General features: G+C 44.3%; 1 protein-coding gene across 1 annotated transcript; it reads right to left on the reverse strand.

Moving 5' to 3' along the window:
• Window positions 1-15,856: 15,856 nt before the first annotated feature.
• On the reverse strand, window positions 15,857-16,579 carry LOC121800879. Its single transcript, XM_042200370.1, has one exon. It carries the CDS (start codon window positions 16,577-16,579, stop codon window positions 15,857-15,859), a length of 723 nt encoding a protein of 240 aa, XP_042056304.1.
• Between the last annotated feature and the right edge of the window lie 3,670 nt (window positions 16,580-20,249).

Genomic DNA, 20,249 nt, shown 5'->3' on the forward strand with positions numbered 1-20,249 from the left:
AACTTCCACCTCCCCCTATCTCTAACTCCATTGTCAATGGGAATCTGTAAGATCCTCTCAACTACCTCCTCAGGCAGTCCCTCTTCCTCTGACATCATCCAGAGTTCCACTTCATTCCACTGCTCCCCCATCCAAAGATCTTTGACCTTCAAAGAGGTACGGACTGGTCTGGCATTAGAAATGCTTGCCAGAGGATAATTTGTCACCCAAGAATCAAACCAAAAACTGATATTCCCCTCTTCCACCACCCATCTGACCTGTTCCCTGCAGAGATCCCCAACCTTAAACAATCTTCTCCACATTTGGCTGAATCGATTTGATCTATAGGTCACCAAGGGAATAGACACTGAGCAATATTTATGCATCATATACCTTGCCCACAAGGAGTCTTGTTCCCTAAACCTCCACCACATTTTGAGACTAAAGGCCTCCACCGAATCTGCCAAGCTACGTATGCCCAAGCCCCCCTCATCTGTAGGAAGACACACCCTTTGCCAATTAATCCAATGAGTCTTTTTCGAAGTATTGCATGATCCCCATAAAAACTGAGCCATCACTTGCTCAATCTGTTTTAGTGCCCCTTTTGTAGGTTCTAGCACCTAAAAAATATGGATTGGTAGGGCCCCCAGGACACTTCTTATCAGGGTTAGCCGACCTCCAAACGACAAATGCCTATGACCCCAGCTATGAATTTTGAGGAAATTTTATCTCTGATAAAAAGGAACATACTTGTTTTCTTCCGGCCCTTAAAGATTGGGGATCCCAGATAAGTAAAAGGAAGGGACCCTGTTGAAACCCACTAACTTCCCTAACCTCCCTTGCCCATGCAGCATGTTTTTTGTCCAAGTAGAAGCAGCTCTTTCCTACATTGACTTTTTGACCAGAAACCTTCATATAATGACTCAAACATTCAGTAAGCTGCAGGAGTGAAGAAGTCTTGGCCTGCGAGAAAACCATAATATCATCTGCATTCGCCAAATGAGATATTCCCATAGTATACCTTGTCGTGCGATACATCATCTCCTTACGGCCAATGATGAGACGATCTAGCAGCCTTGACAAGTAATCCGCTGTTAAGATAAATAATGAGGGTGAGATTGGATCCCCTTGTCTGAGCCCCCGTGACGATTTAAAGAAACCAGCCACACTCTCGTTTATTAAAACAGAAAACCAACAAGAAGATATACAATTTCCAATCAGCCTTAACCATTTGTCCGAGAACCCCATCTTCCCTAGGACTTTGATCAAGAATGGCCACTGCACGCGATCATAGGCTTTTTCCATATCAAGCTTAAGCACCATGTTCGGGGACGGCACACTTTTTCAAATTTCATGGAATAACTCCTTCGCTAAGATCACATTGTCACTAAGCAATCGCCCCTTAATAAATCCTCTTTGATTTGGCACAGTAAGCAAAGGGAGGAGAGGAGCCAATCTTGAAGTAAGAATCTTGGAAATAATCTTGTTCATTACATTACATAAACTGATAGGCCTACACTCAGCCCATCTTGTTGGATCCTTCTTCTTTGGAACCAGAACAATTAGTGTTGCCGCAATACCACGTGGAATCTGGGCTCCAGCAAAGAAATCAAGAACAACCTCAACGACGTCACCCCCAATGATATCCCAACAGCTTTGAAAAAACATGGCTGAATACCCATCTGGTCCAGCAGCACTCTCTGCATTGATACTAAAACCGTCTGCTTTATTTCTTCAACCAAAGGGGCATTCTCCAGCAGTTCCATGTTCACCTGAGGAGGTAGGGCAGAGAGAATTTCCAGGTCCGGTTCATCCAGCAGCCCTACATCATCAGTTAGGAGGCCCTTAAAGAATCTTTCTGCTGAGTTTCTGATATCCATTTCATCTGTGAGCACCTGATCTCCCTCTTCAATCATATGTATCCTTGATCTAGTTCTTTTTTGCTTCACCCAACCTTGAAAAAACCGTGTATTTCTTTCGCCTTCAGCCACCCACTTCAGAGCCGCCTTCTGACGCCAAAAATCCTCCTCCATTTTAAGTCTTAAGAGGAATTCTTCCGTGGCTCTGTTCATTTCTTCTTTCATATCCGGGCTAGGATTCTGCTGAAATCTCTCAGAGGCTTCCTTAGCCTCCATTTCAGTTTTTTTTAATCTTTCAAAGATATTGCCAAAGACCACCCGATTCCAGATTTTCAAACTACGCTTTAGCCGGCTCAGTTTGAGCTGCACATTAACCATGCCCTTAGTCCCCGTGTCATCCTTCCAGCACCTTTCCACCTCTTTAAGAAACAAGTGGTGCCGAACCCACATATTTTGAAACCGAAAGGAAGGCTTGATCCGAGGTCCCGGAACTCTACAAGTTACCAAAAGTGGGCAATGGTCAGAAAGGATCCTAGGAAGATTAGTTACTCTAGTTGATTCAAAGATATTCGCCCAGCCTTCCCCAAGGAGCACCCTATCCAGCTTTTCAAAGGTATTCCCCCTTGCCCAAGTGAATTTCAGGCCATCCGCCCCCACATCCAACAGTTGACAATCATTTCTCTGGTCTTCCTACCCTGCCTCTTCAAACTTCCCTGCCTTTCCTCCTCAGAAACATAGATATTAAAGTCACCTCCTACCAACCAAGGGCAACCATCCAACCTTGCAGCAAGCTCGCGAAGTTTATTCCACATTTCCACCCTTCCCTCCCTAGAACATTTACCATAAGTCACTGAGATAAACAAAGGATCTGATATTGTTGGAGTTTTAAACCTTCCATGCAACACCTGATCAGAGTCATCCCACCCATCCACTTCAATACCCTCCGCAACAAAAACCCAAATCTGCCCATTCCTATTTTTTCCTTTAAACCGCAATCCAAAGATTCTACTAAAACAATCTGGCCTCAGTTGGATAAGTGGTTCAATAATCGCCAAGATGGAAATCCTGTTATCTTTAACTAATTTTTTTATCATATTCTGGGTATTTTTATTTGCCACACCCCGAGCATTCCAAATCAGAATATTAAGCGACATAAGGAACTATTTCAGACGAGACCTCCATATTCAATCTCCCTTTCTTCTGTGCATTTTCCTCCACCAAACTCTCTGACCCCAGAATCGCCCCCCTCTTCTCTACCAAGTACTCCTGTTGTGGCATGGTTTCAATCTCCCCATCCTCCTCATCATCCCAATCTTTCTCGTCCTCATACACCTCAATATCAATATCTCCATTCGGGAGCATCTTTAGGTATTGTATCTTGGGCTTAGCCTCCCTAGCTCGCTGCCCAAAGAAGATGTCCTCTGACTCTAAAGAAAGAGAACTCAGCACCGAGAATCTGTTCCCAGAAGCATGGCCAGAACCTCCTATATCCCCTCCTGCCTGGTCCCTTACACTGCCTTGACTCCGTTCCTGACGACCAGGCCAAGGGGAGAAGGCCGAGTATCCAGAAACAACAGCCGGACCTGCAGCCCCGACCCTACTTCTTCCCCCTCCATCCCCGAAACCACCACCCCCTAACCACCTTCCCCAGAAGAACCCCCTTTCGGACCCCTAAACCCCATTCCCTGTTTACCACGTCTCATTCCTTGTTGTTGGAAATCCCCACTCTCCTGCTCCTCCACCCCACCTTGCACCAATCCCTCCCCTCTCTCCACTGATCCAAGTTGTTTACCCCCATCTCATTTTCTAAATTCTCCCCATGTTGAGACTCCAGCATCAGGTTATCCATTTCAGGCGAAACCGATTTCAATTGTTCTCCAACAAAGGCCATGTCCTGCAAAGGCTGTGAGGCAATCAAGTCAAGGGCCAGATCAGCCGAAACTCCCTTTGGAATCAACTCCGACTGAGCCTCCAGCTCCACTTCCGGCTTATCGGAATGACTACTCAGAATCAACAAGTCATCCCGAGGTCCTGCATCTGCATCCACCACCATGTCTTCCTCAAGCTCAACCAGCACCCCACCCCCCACCAAAACCTCCCCTCCCTCCGAACCCACCAGAGAACCCCCCTTAACTTCCACCCCCTCAGCAATTGTATCCATTACCTGCATCTTCTTCCCTCCTGACTTCTTATTTCCTGACCCCAATTTTAAATCAGAACTCTCAAAATCTTTTCTCCCAGAATGGCGCAGCGCCTTACCCCGAAGACCCTCTTTCCGCATCTCTGCCATTCTCATCAAAGGACACTTCGGTCTCGCCTTAGCTAGATGACCTCGAGTTAGAATGTTCCTCAGCCCTTTCTTCCTTTCTGAACTTCTGAATTCCGTCACAGGAGCCCCACCAGAATCAGGGCGAATATCCTGCTCCTTACTCTCCAAAATGGGATCCCCCACCGTCAGATCCAAGCTCCCCTCCGAACCCCCAGCAACCGTCATCATAAAAACCCTTACACCAGAGGCCGCGAAGCTCGCCAACCAGAGCTATTACGAAGAGGATTGAAAAGCGAGAACCAGAAACCAAAGAAACAGAAAGCCCGAGAGAATCCGAAACAAAATCACAAAAAGTAGCCAGAAATCACACAATTAAAACCGACCGCATAGAAAATCAAAGGAACAGTAGCCGGAAATCAATGGAACAGCAGATTCACGGCCACCGATTTACTCAGCACACAGAAAAACTCATGTGAAATCACTGTGTGTGAATCGCACACACTGAGTGTGAAGACGCATTTTTTTATTCAGATTGAAAATAGTGAATTGGTTTCCTTTTTTTTCAACACCTTCACGGTGGAGGGTTGAGTAGGTCCCTCATCCCATATATATCATGTAAACAAAGTTTCAAACACAACCCAATCCCGAAAGTAAATGGACCAAGAAGGAAGGGTACAAACCAAGAACTATAACAAAATAGACTAATCAGCCTAAAGGCAAGCCACAAAACACAAGGGACAATCAAAATCTAAAACTAGGCATACCTAGCTGGTCTAATCTTGCCAAGGCTCGTACTCTCGCAGAGATCAAGTTTACCCCAAGTCTAGTCAGGGACTGACTCTCCTTTCCCAGAGAAGCCATCAGATCAGCAACCTTATTACCTTCTCTCCGAATGCACGTTACCTTCCACTGGATATCTCTAAGCTCCATGTATATCCTTGCCATGTTGTGCCTCATCTCGGCTGACCCCAAATGGTTCTTCTCCAGGATTGAGAAAAGCCTCTCCGCATCTGTTTCCAGCCACAAATTGCAACTATGTGTTTTTGCTATCACAATTCCCTCCAATTGAGCCTTTAATTCAGCCTCAACACCAGATGTCGCTGTTAAAGGGGTGTAGAAGCCTTCCACAATGTCTCCCAAATGGTTTCTAATAATACCCCCTGCTCCTGCCTTACCTGAAGCCCCCTCATAAGCACCATATGTATTAAGCTTCAACCACGGGAAATCTGGAGGCCTCCACTGCACTTTCTCCACTCTCTTTGTTCTGCACTCTCTGGGTTGTGCTGTCATAAAATCCACTCTCGGCACACATCCTTGCCAATGATCCGGGCCAATTTGTCCTGCCAGCACCAAATTTCGCAAGTGCAACACAATTCTTTTACAAACATTTTCAGTTTTAAAGACATTCTCACAATGGACACACCCATTTCTTTCTGTCCAAATGTACCAGAAAATTAAGCACGGGATCAGAATGTGTTGAATAGGGAGAATATATTCATTCAAGTGTGTGGTTACCGGTAGGAATAATACATGCCTTAATAGGCAGGGGGATTTTTACATATGGTAAGATACAAGCTTGATTTGCCCTAGCTATAATTGGGGAGGAATCATTGTAATTGATCTCGTAATCTTGAGATTAATTCCGTGAATATTTGCATATCTTCCAACACTCCCCCTCAAGTGAAGCACGGGGATTTCCCATTCTTAACTTGCCCAATACTTCACTAAAGCTTCTTGCATCCACAGCCTTTGTGAGGATATCGGCTAGCTGATCCTTCGACCGGACATATGGGAGATCTATCACTCTTCCTTCTATGTTCTCCTTGATGAAATGTCGATACACTTCAACATGCTTCGTTCGATCATGCTGCACCGGATTTTCAGATATACTGATAGTTGCTTTATTGTCACAAAACAATTTACACGGCTCCTTTGACATCAAGCCGAGTTCTGTCAGTAATTTCTTTAGCCACAATATCTCAGTTATCCCACTTTTGATTCCACGAAATTCTGCTTCTGCACTTGATAGAGCTACCACCTTCTGTTTTTTGCTTCTCCACGTTACCAGATTACCTCCAACGAAGGTAAAATATCCAGCAGTTGATTTCCGATCATTCGGGTTTCCTGCCCAATCTGCATCCGTAAACCCATGTACCTCCAAGTTCTCGTGATTTTCGAACAGAATCCCGTGCCCTGGTGTTCCCTTCAAATAGCGCACAATTCTCAAGACTGCTTCCCAGTGATCAACTTGAGGTTTATGCATGAACTGACTGACTATTTCCACGGCGTATGCAATGTCGGGTCTCGTGTGAGAGAGATAGATGAGCTTACCCACCAGTCGCTGATATCTTGTTTGATGTGTGAGTTCAGCTCCTTCGGTCAGTCGTAGACCATGGTTCTGCATCATCGGGGTCTCTGCAGACTTGCAGTCGAGCATTCCTGTCTCAGCCAAGAGGTCAAGAACATACTTCCTCTGATTTATAAATATTCCCTTCTTTGATCTCATCACTTCAATGCCCAGAAAGTACTTTAGTAGGCCCAGGTCCTTCATCTCAAACTCGGTGAATAGGTTCTCCCTCAACTGTTTGATCTCGTCCTCATCATCCCCAGTAAGAATCATATCATCCACATAAATAATCAGACATGTGATCTTCTCTTCCCTCTTTTTTATGAACAAAGTATGATCAGAGTTACTTTGTTCGTACCCATATTTCTTCATTACTTCTGTAAATCTTCCAAACCACGCTCTCGGTGACTGCTTCAATCCATAAAGTGTCTTCTTGAGTTTGCACACTTCTCCCCCTCTGAACTCCTCATCGAACATGGTGGAGCTTCCATATAAATCGGTCGTGTCAGTTATCCATGTAAGAACGCATTGGTCACATCGAACTGATGTAGTGGCCAGTTTTTTGTTGCTGCAATAGAGAACAACACGCGGATCGTGCTCATCTTTGCTACTGGTGAGAAGGTCTCAGCATAATCCACTCCATAGGTTTGTGTATATCCCTTAGCCACCAATCTCGCTTTGTAGCGATCAACCGATCCATCTGGTTTCCTCTTGATTTTAAAGACCCAGCGGCACCCCACTGGTCTAGATCCTTCCGGCCTTTTACAGATTTCCCATGTCTTATTCTTCACTAGTGCCTTCATTTCCACAATCATCGCTTCCTTCCAATGTGGGATCTTTATCGCCTCCTCTGCTGTCCGGGGAAGTTCCTCTTCTTCGTATAAGGCAGTCATAAAAGCTTTTGCCATCTTGGTCAGATTTACGCTCGGGACTGTATCGTTTAGGTGGAACACCCCTTGTACTCCTTTCTGGAAGAATGTACTGTTCTGTGTCCCCATCAATTGCAGCACTCTCCGTGGGTTCTACATCAGCATCATTAGGAACAATTGTACTATTGACATTGGTTTCAGTGTTTACCTCGGATATCACTGGAGGAGGATGTTCAGATGTGGGTGACTAAGGAGGCTCTGCCGGTGACAAAACGGGCTCGGCGGCAGTGCTAGTTGGCTCTGTTGGTTCTGCCATAGAGTCGCTTGGTGGTAGCACAAACCAATTTAGGGGTCCACTTGACCTATCAATCAGTCTACTCTCCCCCTGACCACTAAGATTGGTGTAGAAATATTCGCATTCCAAGAAGTTGCAGTTCATTGTCGTTATAATCTTTCTAGACGATGGGTCATAACACCTATATCCCTTTTGATTTATTCCGTACCCCAAAAAAACACATTTTATGGCGCATGCGGAAAACTTTGTTCGTTCGTGTTTAGGAACTTGGACATATACTGAGCATCCAAAGATTTTAAGTGGTAGGGTAAGAGGTTCAGGCACATTGGCTAGGGAAGACAAGAGGTTCAACGGGGTTTTCATGTTTAAGATTTTCGTAGGGAGTCGGTTCACTAAATAAATGGACGTGGCAACATCTTCAGGCCATACTCCGTTAATAAATGGACTTTTGAGTCAAAAAACAACGCACGTGTGATTTCCAAAATGATCCTATTTTTCCTTTCGGCTACTCCGTTTTGTTCAGGGGTATAGGGGCATGAGGTTTGATGAACTAACCCGTTGTCTGTGAAAAAATTTGACATATCTTTGTTAACGAACTCTCTCCCATTATCGGAACTAAGAATTTTTATCGTGGTCTGAAATTGAGTTTGGATTAGTTTGTAAAACAAAACAAATTTTTCAAAGACTTCAGATTTGTTTCTCAAAAAATACACCAAAGTCATCCTTGAGCAATCATCCACAAATAATACGAAATATCGAAAACCATGATCCCCAGTAACGGGCGCGGGGCCCCAAACATCAGCATGCACAAGTGAAAAAAGACTCTTAACACGAGTTTCAGTGGATTTAAACGATTGTCTGTGGCTTTTCGCCAAAACACACAACTCACAATCAAAATTCTTAATATGCGAAAAATTCGGGTAAAGAAGTTTAAGATAACCAAGAGATGGATGACCTAGACGTCTGTGCAACAACCAATGTCACGACCGCCCTCACTAAGGATAGTAAAGACGGGGAAATCGTGACTAGGGAAGGGACTAAGTAGCGGGGAAGAAGAAGAGAAAGCAATGAAAGACAACATCTTAAACAAAACTTCAAAAGAAGAGTTTTTATCGATTAAACAATTAAGGAGCGGGTTAATATCTCAAGGTAAATAATGTTAAAAAGTAGTGTGGGGCAAAACGAAAGACTTTAACAAGAACGATTCGAAACACGGCAGCGGAAAAACAAGTATCAGAGGAGAGTCATAGGATGACGCCCATGTTTGAAGACACGACGCATCCGGGAATTCCTAAAGCTCACTCAACATCCGCCGCAACATCACCCCTCAACCTGCACATAAAGAAAAAGGATATGTAGGGCTGAGTACTTGTTGTACTCAATGGGCTCATGCCGAAAATATTTTATAACAGTTATGTCATCCATACCGGTGAACTCGAGTTTTTACGTTTATTTAAGAAATATCACGAGTATCACAAAACACTTTTCACAGACCGGCCGGTCAAAACAATCTCCCCACTTTCTCATCAATCAATCAATCACATTCTCTTACCATAGTGCGACGAAAGTGTGGCCACACTATTCGCCCACGAGACCGGCCGACTAGCAAGGACGGCTCACGATCCCCTCTGTGTACACAGCCTGATAGGGTTTGAGGCCCTACTCAGACCCGAATTCGTTTATCATAGCCCTATAGCCTAATGGAGCGAAATCACAAACTAGGCATCAAGCACAATCTCAACATAGCCCTATAGCCTAACGGAGCAAGCTCAAACGAACTAGGCATCAGGCAAAAATCTCAACATCAAAACAATCACGGCATGACATAACACTTTAAACCACCCTTATAACACCACATCATATTTTCGGAAAAATAAAGAGGTTTGAAAAGAAAGCCCACTTCGTCCGCTTAACAATTCACAATCCAACTTATGGCAACTCTCGTTCCTCGAGTTCACGAATACACAATCACCCTTGTCAACGACAACACAAGTCAGCCTTCCACAAAAACATATTACCATGCATGCCCTATCGTTTCTTTCACCGTTCTCTCAAAATTACCCAACCCAACGTTCGTCTCAAAGATGGAAAAACACACCATAGTATATTTCGACGTATCTCACGCGATCACATCATTAAACACGTTCCTTGGATATACATGTATCATATAATACTTTTAAACTTGAAAATAAATATCCTTTTATCAAAGCACAAAACTGGCAGAACTGCGCGACCGTTTTATAAAAATCACTAAAAATTCACCCGACCTCATATGAAGCTAAATTTTGGTCACAACACAGAATACACATTCAAGTTCATCCTAAAAAATTTTCACACTGTAATCACGTCGTTTAGTCAGTCAAATCAATAATTAAACTCTCTGGTCGGAACATAAAATTTCTAACAGCACTGCGCAGTTCATTTTAAAACTTTACCATAAATTCATCCAATGCCTAAAAAGGCTGAAAATTTTACACGATTTAGAAGACACTTCCAATTTTCATATAGTTCAAGAATCACATCAATCGGAGGTCATTTGGTCAGTCAAAAAGAAAACGAAACATTCTTGGCGAGAACACAGGTTTCTGGCAAATTTGCGCAGTCAACTTCAAAAAATTATTAAAATTTCATTTTTGGATAAAAATGACTGAAATTCACACGAGACACGGAAAACACCTTGAAGTTTACTCAGTAAAAATTTCATGTCAAAATTCGATCGTTTGATAGGTCAATTACACATCAGACACTGCTGTTCGAACGTCACAGATTTCAGGCTTACAAATTCGAATTTAGGGTTTCTTCTTCATTCATCCAAATACAAATTTTTCATGCTTATAATACACAATCATGCTTAAAAAGGTTCTCATAACCATGTTTGCACATAAACTCACATCTTTTACCAAAGATTCAAATCAAACTTCACATGAATTCATTCAAAATCGCATATTCATCAAAGTTCTCATGCAAACACAAATTCCCACCGATTAATTTTGCGATCTATGATTCCTACACTCACTATATGCATGTAGGATTCAAGAACAAGGATTAAATGGAAAGAAATAAGTAAGAAATCAATTATAGAATACCTAATTTCTCCTCTCCTAAAAATAGGAGATTTCGAAAATCATGGAAAAATAAATAAGAATATTTTGGTTTTGGATTTAATTTGGATAAATATTCCAAAATAATTAAATAAATCCAAGAAAGAAGATATTACTTCCAATAAATAGAAAGGCCGAAAAGAATTCGAATAAAGTGGCTGGCACAAATATGCATGATCCTATTTAATTAAATCCCCCCATTGGAAAACATATCATATTATTCCACATAACTCTCAACCATTAATTTCACATCGTTAACACAATCACATAGAAATCAATTTCCAAAAAATACATTTCAAAATCAACGTCCACATTAATAAAACGAAATAAGTCACAAATTTTAGGGGTGTTACAACCAAGCGTCTCGAGTAGTAGATCCGTGAGCCAACATTGCGGCACTGCCTTGGTGAGCCATCTCGTCGACATAGTAGAGGCCTTGACGCTCAGTGCCACGCCCAATTATCCTCCTCGTCCTGATATCCTGTAAAACACAGAAATTGGGATGCATCAGTAGTGTACAATTTAATTCCTTCGTGACATGACTAATTGACATCAATTTATGAGACAGCTTGGGAACATAAAGACAATTTGATAGTGTCAGCGTCGGAGAAATTTCAATTGTTCCACTCCCCTCTACTGAAGTAAGTTCCCCATCGGCAGTCTGTATTTGGCTTTTCATAGTCCCACAAAATTCCACAAAATCCTGTCTATCATGGGTCATAGTATCCGTCGCCCCGCAGTCAAAAATCCACCGATTATCTTTTTTTCTAGACTTATGTTGTACCGCACATGCAATAGGCAGATCATGCAAAATATCAAAACTATTTGGGCTCACATACAAGTTATCACACATCATGGGATCCTTTTTCAATTTAGCTAAAGATCGGGGGGCAGGATGCATAATATGGGGTTTGATGGGGTTCTGTTTCGAATTAACCAAAGGTTTGGGAGCAGAATGCATAATTCGGGGTTCAAACTGCAATTTTCTAAAATTATGAGGGCCAAATGTAAAATCAACATGATATGCGCTAGGTTTTAGAAACCCTAGCCCATTACCTCCTTCGTCGGCGCCTCTCTCTACTCCCCCAACTCGTCCGGCGAAAGCCGCATGACCGACCTCCTCCGCTCGCTTGTCGCCGCCGCATGGAGTGACGTCGTCAGTGCTTCGTCCACGAGTGGTGCTCTCTGTTCCACCGGTTTCTTCCATTCCGATAGCCAATTTTGGCTTTCCTCGTTGGCTTTCGTCCCACCACTCCGGGAATCCGATCAATTTGAAGCAGTTCTCACGGGTATGTATGTTCATCCCGCAATTTGAACACCACAATTTCGATTTATCTGGCTTGGTGGATCCACGGCGGCTATTGGTGGCTATGGGCGGTTGGCTGGAGCGGGTCGGCGCTGGGTGTGTTGGTTGCGTCTGGAATCTGGTCTGTCAGGCTCCAAATCCGAGCCCCACCCCGTTAGCCGCTGTGGTTGTGTCGGGGTTCACCGATGGCATGATTTTAAGCCGAACGGCTTCTCGCTTGATCCAGCCATACGCGACATCCACTGGAGGGGTTGGACTCTCCTTGAGAATGTCCCGTCGAGTCCCTTCGAATTGGGAGTTCAATCCCGCCAGGAACTTGTACAATCTCTTCTGATTTGTAATCTCTCGATACTCACAGATTCCCTTATCGCAGCAGGTAATGGTTTTGGTTTGGCATCGATCAATTTCGATCCAAACCCCGTGTAGTGTTCTCCAGTACGTTTCCAGGTCCATGTCCCCTTGGACAATCCGACTGACCTTGTCCTCCAGGTCATATATCAGGTAAGAATCCGACGTACTCTGGTACGTCACGGCCAGGCTATCCCAGATGGCCTTTGCGCTATGGTGGTGTGCGAAGTCCGCCACAATCTCGATCTCCATGTTGTCGACGATCCAGGAGAAGACCACCAAATCGGTCTCCTCCCACTCCAGATACTCCTTATCGGTTGGCTTCGGGGGTTCCGGCACTCCGGTGATATGCCGTAGTGCTCTCCGGCTTCCGATGGCTACCCGCATCAGTCAGGCCCATAGAGCATAGTTTCTTCCATTTAGTTTGAATGCAACTGTTACATTCTTACTTGCTTTCAACTTGAGATCGCCAGTCTTGACGTCTTCTTTGTCTGCCATTTCAGGTCTTGATTCGTCCGTCACCGCCTTCTGGCCGGGATAGGTATTCGGGCGATGATGATATTATATTCTGAGCCTTTGGTAATTTGGCTCTGATGCCATGTTGAATAGGGAGAATATATTCATTCAAGTGTGTGGTTACCGGTAGGAATAATAAATGCCTTAATAGGAAGGGGGATTTTTACATATGGTAAGATACAAGCTTGATTTGCCCTAGCTATAATTGGGGAGGAATCATTGTAATTGATATCGTAATCTTTACATTAATTCCGTAAATATTTGCATATCTTCCAACAGAATGCAAATGTGACGTTTGTTCCTGCATTTCAAGTGCCTCTGCCACCATCTCAGCCGCTCTTCAAGGCTGCAACTCTTCTACCAAACTCCGGAGCTTCTGGGAACCATCTCGAAAACTGGCTCCATATCTCAGCTGCCGCCTCTCCATTCACAAACAGATGAAGTCTTGACTCCTCACCTGGATTAGAACAGCAACAGCATTTGGAAGCAAGAGCAACTGCTCTCCATTGAAGTTTTGCATCAACGGGTATTCTATTGGCCAGGAGGCGCCAAAGGAACACTGAAATTGTGGGGATAATATTTTTGTCCCAGATGAGATCATATACCTCCAAACTGTCACCTCTGGTTCTTATTAGTTCCCACGCTGAGACCACTAAAAATTTCCATGGGGAGTCAAGGCCCATCTCGCCACATCCTGCGACCTCCCATTAATGGGCGTAGCCAAAATCTCCTCACCCACCTCCCATGGCACACCCCATGCAATTAACATATCATGGATTGCATCTACATCCCAATCTAAACCAGCCCAAAAATTCTCCACTCTAGAAAAATCAGGGACCCCTTCTCTTGTGCAAAGCATACTGAGGGGCTGGTCCTTTAACCAAGTGTCTTCCCATAAACTAACCTTACCATCTCCTAACATCCACCTGATAAAACTTTGGCATTTGACCCCGGCTCTGAACATCCTTCTCCAGATGGAGCTGAACCGGCTAGACCGATATATGATCAAGGATGAAGAAATAGACCAGTATTTCTTGTGCATGTATTCTGCCCAGAGAGAGTTCCGTTCACAAAATCTCCACCACAACTTGTAGCTATAGGCCTCAACCGTGTCCGCCATGCACCGTAACCCCAAGCCTCCTTCAGAAGTAGGTCTATAGACATCTTTCCATTTAATCCAATGAGTTTTATTAGTTGTATCAGTGGACCCCCAAAAGTACCTAGCAAGCAATTGCTCCATCATTCTAATCGCGCTCTTTGTTGGTTCAAGTACCTGAAAGATATGAATCGGTATTGCTTCAAGGATACTCCTAATTAGAGTGAGCCGACCCCCAAAAGAAAAATGTTTGTGACACCAGCAGTGAATCTTCTGAGAGATCTTGTCCCGTAGAAACATGAAAAGATTAGTCTTCTTCCTCCCTCTATAGATGGGGACTCCCAGGTAAGTACAAGGGAAAATCCCCCCCTGAAATCCCCCCACAGAAGTAATACATGTCGCCCATCCTGCATATTTATCATCAATAAAGAAATAGCTCTTTCCCTCGTTAATTTTCTGTCCAAACACCTCCATTTAATGTTTGAGACCTTCTTTGAGTTTTTTTAGAGAAGCTCTTCTTGCTTGTGTGAAAATTATAATATCATCTGCATAGGCAAGATGAGATACTCCCATAGTGTGCCGGGCTGTCCAGAATCTCATCTTTTTTGGCCAAGGATCAAACGATCTAAAACTCTAGACAGATAGTCAGTCGCCAAAATGAACAAGGATGGAGATAGAGGGTCTCCTTGACGAAGGCCCCGTGAGGAATTAAAGAACCCAGCTGGAGTACCATTAAGCAGGATTGAGAACCAACAGGGGTTTATACTTCTTTCAACCATTCCAACCCACATGTCCGAGAACCCCATCTTCCTCAAAACTTTCAACAAAAATGGCCACTGCACACGGTCGTAGGCTTTTGCCATGTCCAACTTGATTGCCAGGTTCGGTGAGGGATTGCATTTCCCAAGCTCATGGAACATTTCACTGGCCAACAACACATTATCACTAAGAAGCCTCCCTTTAATGAATCCACTTTGGTTCTGGACCGTGAGCAAAGGTCGAAGTGGGGCCATTCTCACAGTCAACAGCTTAGATATAATTTTATTCGAGACATTACACAGGCTTATCGGCCTGAACTCTGACCATTTAGTGGGGTTTCTCTTCTTTGGAATTAGGATGATCATAGTGGCCGCAAAACCTCTTGGCATTCGAGCCCCTCGGAAGAAATCAATAACAGCATCAGTGACATCCAAGCCGACAATGTCCCAGCAAGCTTGAAAAAATAAGGAGGAGAACCCATCAGGTCCTAAAGCACTGTCAGCATTTATCTCAAAGACTATATTCTTCACCTCCTGCTCAGTTGGGATCTTTTCTAGAGCTTCCATGTTGATATCTGGTAGAAGGGTGCTCAGAATATCCAAATCTGGTTCATGTAAGAGATCAACATCTGAGGACAACAGGGATTGGAAGAACTTAACAGCCGAGTCCCGCAGCTCCCCATCTTCAGTTAAAACTCTGCCTGCTTCCTCAATAGAGTGTATCCTCGACTTAGTCCTTTTTTGTTTGACCCATCCCTGGAAAAATTTAGTGTTTCTTTCTCCTTCCACAGTCCATTGAATAGCCGCTTTTTGTTTCCAAAAATCTTCCTCCATTTTCAGCCTTAACACCAATTCAACAGTCGTTCTGTTCATTTCTGTCCTGTTGAAAGGAGATTGGTCTTGCTCAAACCTTTTAAGAGCTTCTTATGCCTCTAGATCAGCAAGTCTGACCCTTTCAAAAATATTCCCAAACACATTCTTATTCCACCACTTCAAGACCTTCTTTAAACGCCCTAGTTTTAACTGAAGATTCACCATACCCTGTTCACCCGTAGGTACCAGCCAACTTTTCTCCATTTCTTTCAGAAAGGAATGATGTCGAATCCACATGTTCTAGAATCTAAACGGTGGCCGGATAGGAGGGCCAGGAAGTTGACACTGGATGAGCAGAGGTCCATGATCTGACATTACCCTAGGCAAGTTGGTGACTCTAGTAGAGGAAAACATATCCGTCCACCCTTCGCCAATCAAAGCTCTATCAAGTCTCTCCAAAGTGTTACCTCTTGCCCAGGTAAATTTTGCTCCATCTGCCCCAAGATCTAAAAGTTGACAGTCATTAATAGCATTAGCAAAATATGTCATCTCTCTTGTTCTTTTTTTCTTGATACTGGCGCCTTGTCTTTCCTCATCTGAAACAAAAATATTAAAATCTCCCCCTACTAACCATGGAAGGCCCTCACATTGCACAGCAAGCTCTCTGAGCTTATCCCACAGAGGCAGCCTAGCTTCCCTTGTGCACTTCCCATACACTACCGACAAATAAAAAGGTGCAAGGAGAATATCTGTCGAGACACGACCATGTAACACCTGCTCCGAGTCATCAAACTCATCAACTTCCATTCCATTTTCAGCAAAGATCCAAATTTGCCCATTTTTATTAGCTCCTTTGTATTGAAGGCCAAAAATTCTACTAAAAACATCTGGTTTTGGCTTTATCAGAGGCTCAATAATAGCAAAAACGGAGATTCTGTGAGTCTTTATTAGATATTTAATGGTGCTCTGAGTGCTCTTATTAGCCACACCCCGAGCATTCCAGATGAGAATATTGTAAGACATATCAACACATGAGGGTATCACCGGAGGACTCAAACCTCCCTTTCTTCGATGGGCATTCAATCTCTAAGAGCTAAGGCTCCTCACCCTCAGCCCCTCTTTTTTCCAACAGGCTTCCCTCTTCGGGCTCCTCCAACTCCTCCAGCTCATCACCTGGCTCCCAGTCCCTTTCATCTTCATAAATTTCAAGATCAAAGTCCCCCATAGGTAGAGCTTTAAAATATTTCGGATTGGAGAAGGAGCCCATTGTGAAATCTCTGTCCTCCCCTACACTCTCTCCCTGGTCTTGGGGCCCTAAGTGACCATAGGTCCTTTCCATATAACCCTCCACGCTCTCACCAAACCCTCCTTGACTCCATCCTCCTTCTTTTCTACCTCTGTCAAAAGAAAGAGATCTTCCCAGCCCCCTGCCTCTAAATCCCTTTGCACTTTCCCTTCTGCCCCAATGGGTTTGAAATCCTTCCCCATCAACTTCCACAGGTCTTCCGGCCCCTTTACCAGGCTGGACATAACGCTGGAAAGCCCCCCCCCCCTCTCCCAAACTAACATCAGGACCTTTGTCACTCTCTCCCACAAGGGAAGCCACCTTCTCTACCCTCTTCACATCCTGTTTCTCTTTCACCTGATCTCCACTATTTTGTGTACCATTATCCTCCTTTCCTGCTTTCTCTGGTTGTTGCCATTTAGGATAAGGGGTGCTATAGTCCTTCTTTGCCGGTTTTTCTTTGGTTCCATTAGCATAGCAAGTCTCCATTATATGTCCAACATGCCTGCAATCCTGACAGTATTGAGGAATTCTATCCCATTTGACCCTTTGGTGGATCTCTCTTCCCTGGATATCTATTACTATTTCATTTGGAGGAGTTTTAGAAATATCAATTTCAACACAGATTCTTGCAAACGACAACCGTTTCTGAGAGATTGTAGCATGATCAACCTGTATCGGTGTCCCTAGTAAACCCCCAATTGCAAATAAAGCTGATTTTTCAAAGAGGTGTATTGGTAAACCCACCAGATTGCACCAAATTGCAGCAATGGGAGACTCAAAGAACGGATCAAAGTCTGGTGTCCATTTAAAAACTCTCATAGGGTGTCGCTCTATAAACCAAACTGGTCTTTCACTCGGACCATTCAACAGTTTAGCATAATCCGCAATCAGCTTGAATTGGATGAGGATGTGCTTCTCATTAATATAACTCCATGAGTATTCCCCTACCAGCTTCATCCCCTGAAGAGCCTTTTGGATATGTTGAGCCGATGGTATCGAATGAGAGAATTTACCAACCACCACATGCCCAAGTTTCTCTGCTAAAAACGTTGTATCTGATCCCGGAAAGTGAATGGCTGGTAGACCCGCCCTTTCACCTGTTATCCCTATCTTTTGAATTTTATCAGGTTCAAAGAAAATTGGGTCCCTCTCCCCTGCTTTGATGACATCTTCCATCGAAAGCCTTATCCCCCCCCCCTTGTTTTCCTCTGCTCTCATTTGCAAAGGAATTGTGTTTAAACCCAGAGAAGGGCCTATTCTTTCCTCCTGTAGCTCCCACTCCTACGCCTCCCCTCTTAGCACCATATATCCCTCTTTGCTCCTCGGAACCAGAGTCCAGATTCTTCCCAGATTTTAGAAAGCTTTTCGATAACGGAGGGAACTCTTCCTCCAACTTCCCCTCTGACTTTTCTCGCAAGTTCACCTCTGCAAGCTCTGCCCATTTTGAGCAACCAACTCCACTACTAGGCCTTAGGAACTCCATGTTTTGCAGAGGCTGAGCTTCACAGAGATCAAGAGCCCTATCTATTTCCACCAAAGCCACTGTGGAATCATTTACCTCCCGTTCAGAAGCTTCTTCCCAGTCAGTAACTGTCCCCTCTTTTGTGCCATCAAAGTCTGCCCCTTCCACCCCTTGTCCTGATCCATCTACCAATATCAAAATCTCTTTATCACTCCCATTCTGATCTATCCCTTCCAACTCACCTTCCCGCTTACATCCTTCTTCCCCCCCTCTCAGCTCCAGGGACAAAGCTTCATTCTCATTACCCTTCTCAGACAAAACATCAAACACCTTGTCTACAGAAACCAAAACCCCCATTTCCTCACTCACATCTGCACCACCGTGGTTCCCATCCCCAGCATTGTTTCCCTTTTCCGCCAACCCCACATCAGCTTCGCCACCTTCACAAATGGACGGCAGCACCATTATCCTCCTTGAACTTCCTCTTTTCCCCTTACCAGATTTATGAACCATCTCCTCTATCCCCTTCACCCTCGAGAGACGCAGATCTTTGACACGCATACCACTTCTCCTCATCTCTGCCATTCTCATCATCGGCGACTTAGGACCTGATTTCCTCACTCGTCCTCGAGCAAAAGAAGCTCTCGAAGGATTTCTTCTCTCCGATCGTCTGATGATAGGTGTGACTTGCTTCCCATCCTCAAAAACACCCAGCCCCCTCGATCCTCCTCTCCCAAAAGCTCAACCCCATCCACCGGTCCCCCTTCCAGAACACCAGAAACAACCATCCCCCACAGCCTTCAAACAACCAGGGCAACCATCTCCGCCTCCCCTATACAGCAAAGACAAACAAAACCGAACAGAAAACAACAAAAAAAACAAGCAGCGAAAACGGAAGATGAAACAGTGAAATCGGAACTCTCCCCAACTACCGAACTCAAAGGAACAGTGAACCCTAAACTCAAAGGAACAGTGAAATCGGAAATCTCAGATTCGCTGTGTGTAAATCGCACGCACTGAAGGTGAGAGCCATCTCCTTGGATTGAAAATTAGTGAATTGGTTTCCTTGTGGGCCAAGTAAACCCAAATATACAGAGTTATGCTATAAATGAATCACCACGAGACAGCAATGATAATTATTCTATAAAATTATCTAGTCTTCAAGGCCAGTACATTAATAAATATCTCATGATGCATGTTGTGGGCAATTGGATTCAAAAGGTTTACTTGTTGGCCAAGTAAACGCATATATAAAAGTTACGTTATGAAATGAGCTTATACGATATGACAATTACTATGATGTTATAGCGACCAAAATGACTGTATCTTGATGTTATTACCTTACAAAGATCATACAATGAATGTTTGAAGGTCATTTGGAGTGAGTTGGTTTCCTTGTTGGCCAAGTAAACCCAAGTATACGTTTGGTTATTGGTCCGAAGTACGTTTTTAGAGAGAGACGCTCCTCCTTCTCTCTAACAATCCTACCACCTTAACATCCACCGCCCTTCACCCCTACACACCCACGACCGTTCCACTCCGGCGAACACCAAGTCGGAGACCACGCCACCCCTTCCACCCAACCGTCCCAAGGCTTGCTTCCCCGCCGGGCGTCGAACCACCCACTCCCAACCTCGCCGCACTCCCATTTTACTCCGTGCGGTGCCATCTCCAACACCTTCCCTCAACCCGTCGATTCAAACGAAGAGCAATCACAACTGGCTCCTCGAGGTCGTCTCTCGGCCGGCCATGCCGGACCCCACTTCGAACCCCACCCCAGCCCCGCCAGACCCCGAGGAGGCAAGGACTATCCCAGATCATCTTATGGTCTTATACTCGAACGAGGACTCAACCTCGAAGATCTCGACCAATGGATTGAAATTGAAAAACAAGAAGAATCGGGTTATGACTAGGAAGAGCACGCCGGCGCCTCCCACCAAAGG

Source organism: Salvia splendens, chromosome 4 (genome assembly GCF_004379255.2).
Source record: "Salvia splendens isolate huo1 chromosome 4, SspV2, whole genome shotgun sequence".
Classification (NCBI taxonomy): domain Eukaryota; kingdom Viridiplantae; phylum Streptophyta; class Magnoliopsida; order Lamiales; family Lamiaceae; genus Salvia; species Salvia splendens.

Excerpts from the sequence above, each read along its gene's own strand:
- LOC121800879 (XM_042200370.1), bottom strand. The coding sequence starts at position 16,579 with ATGTCTTACAATATTCTCATCTGGAATGCTCGGGGTGTGGCTAATAAG.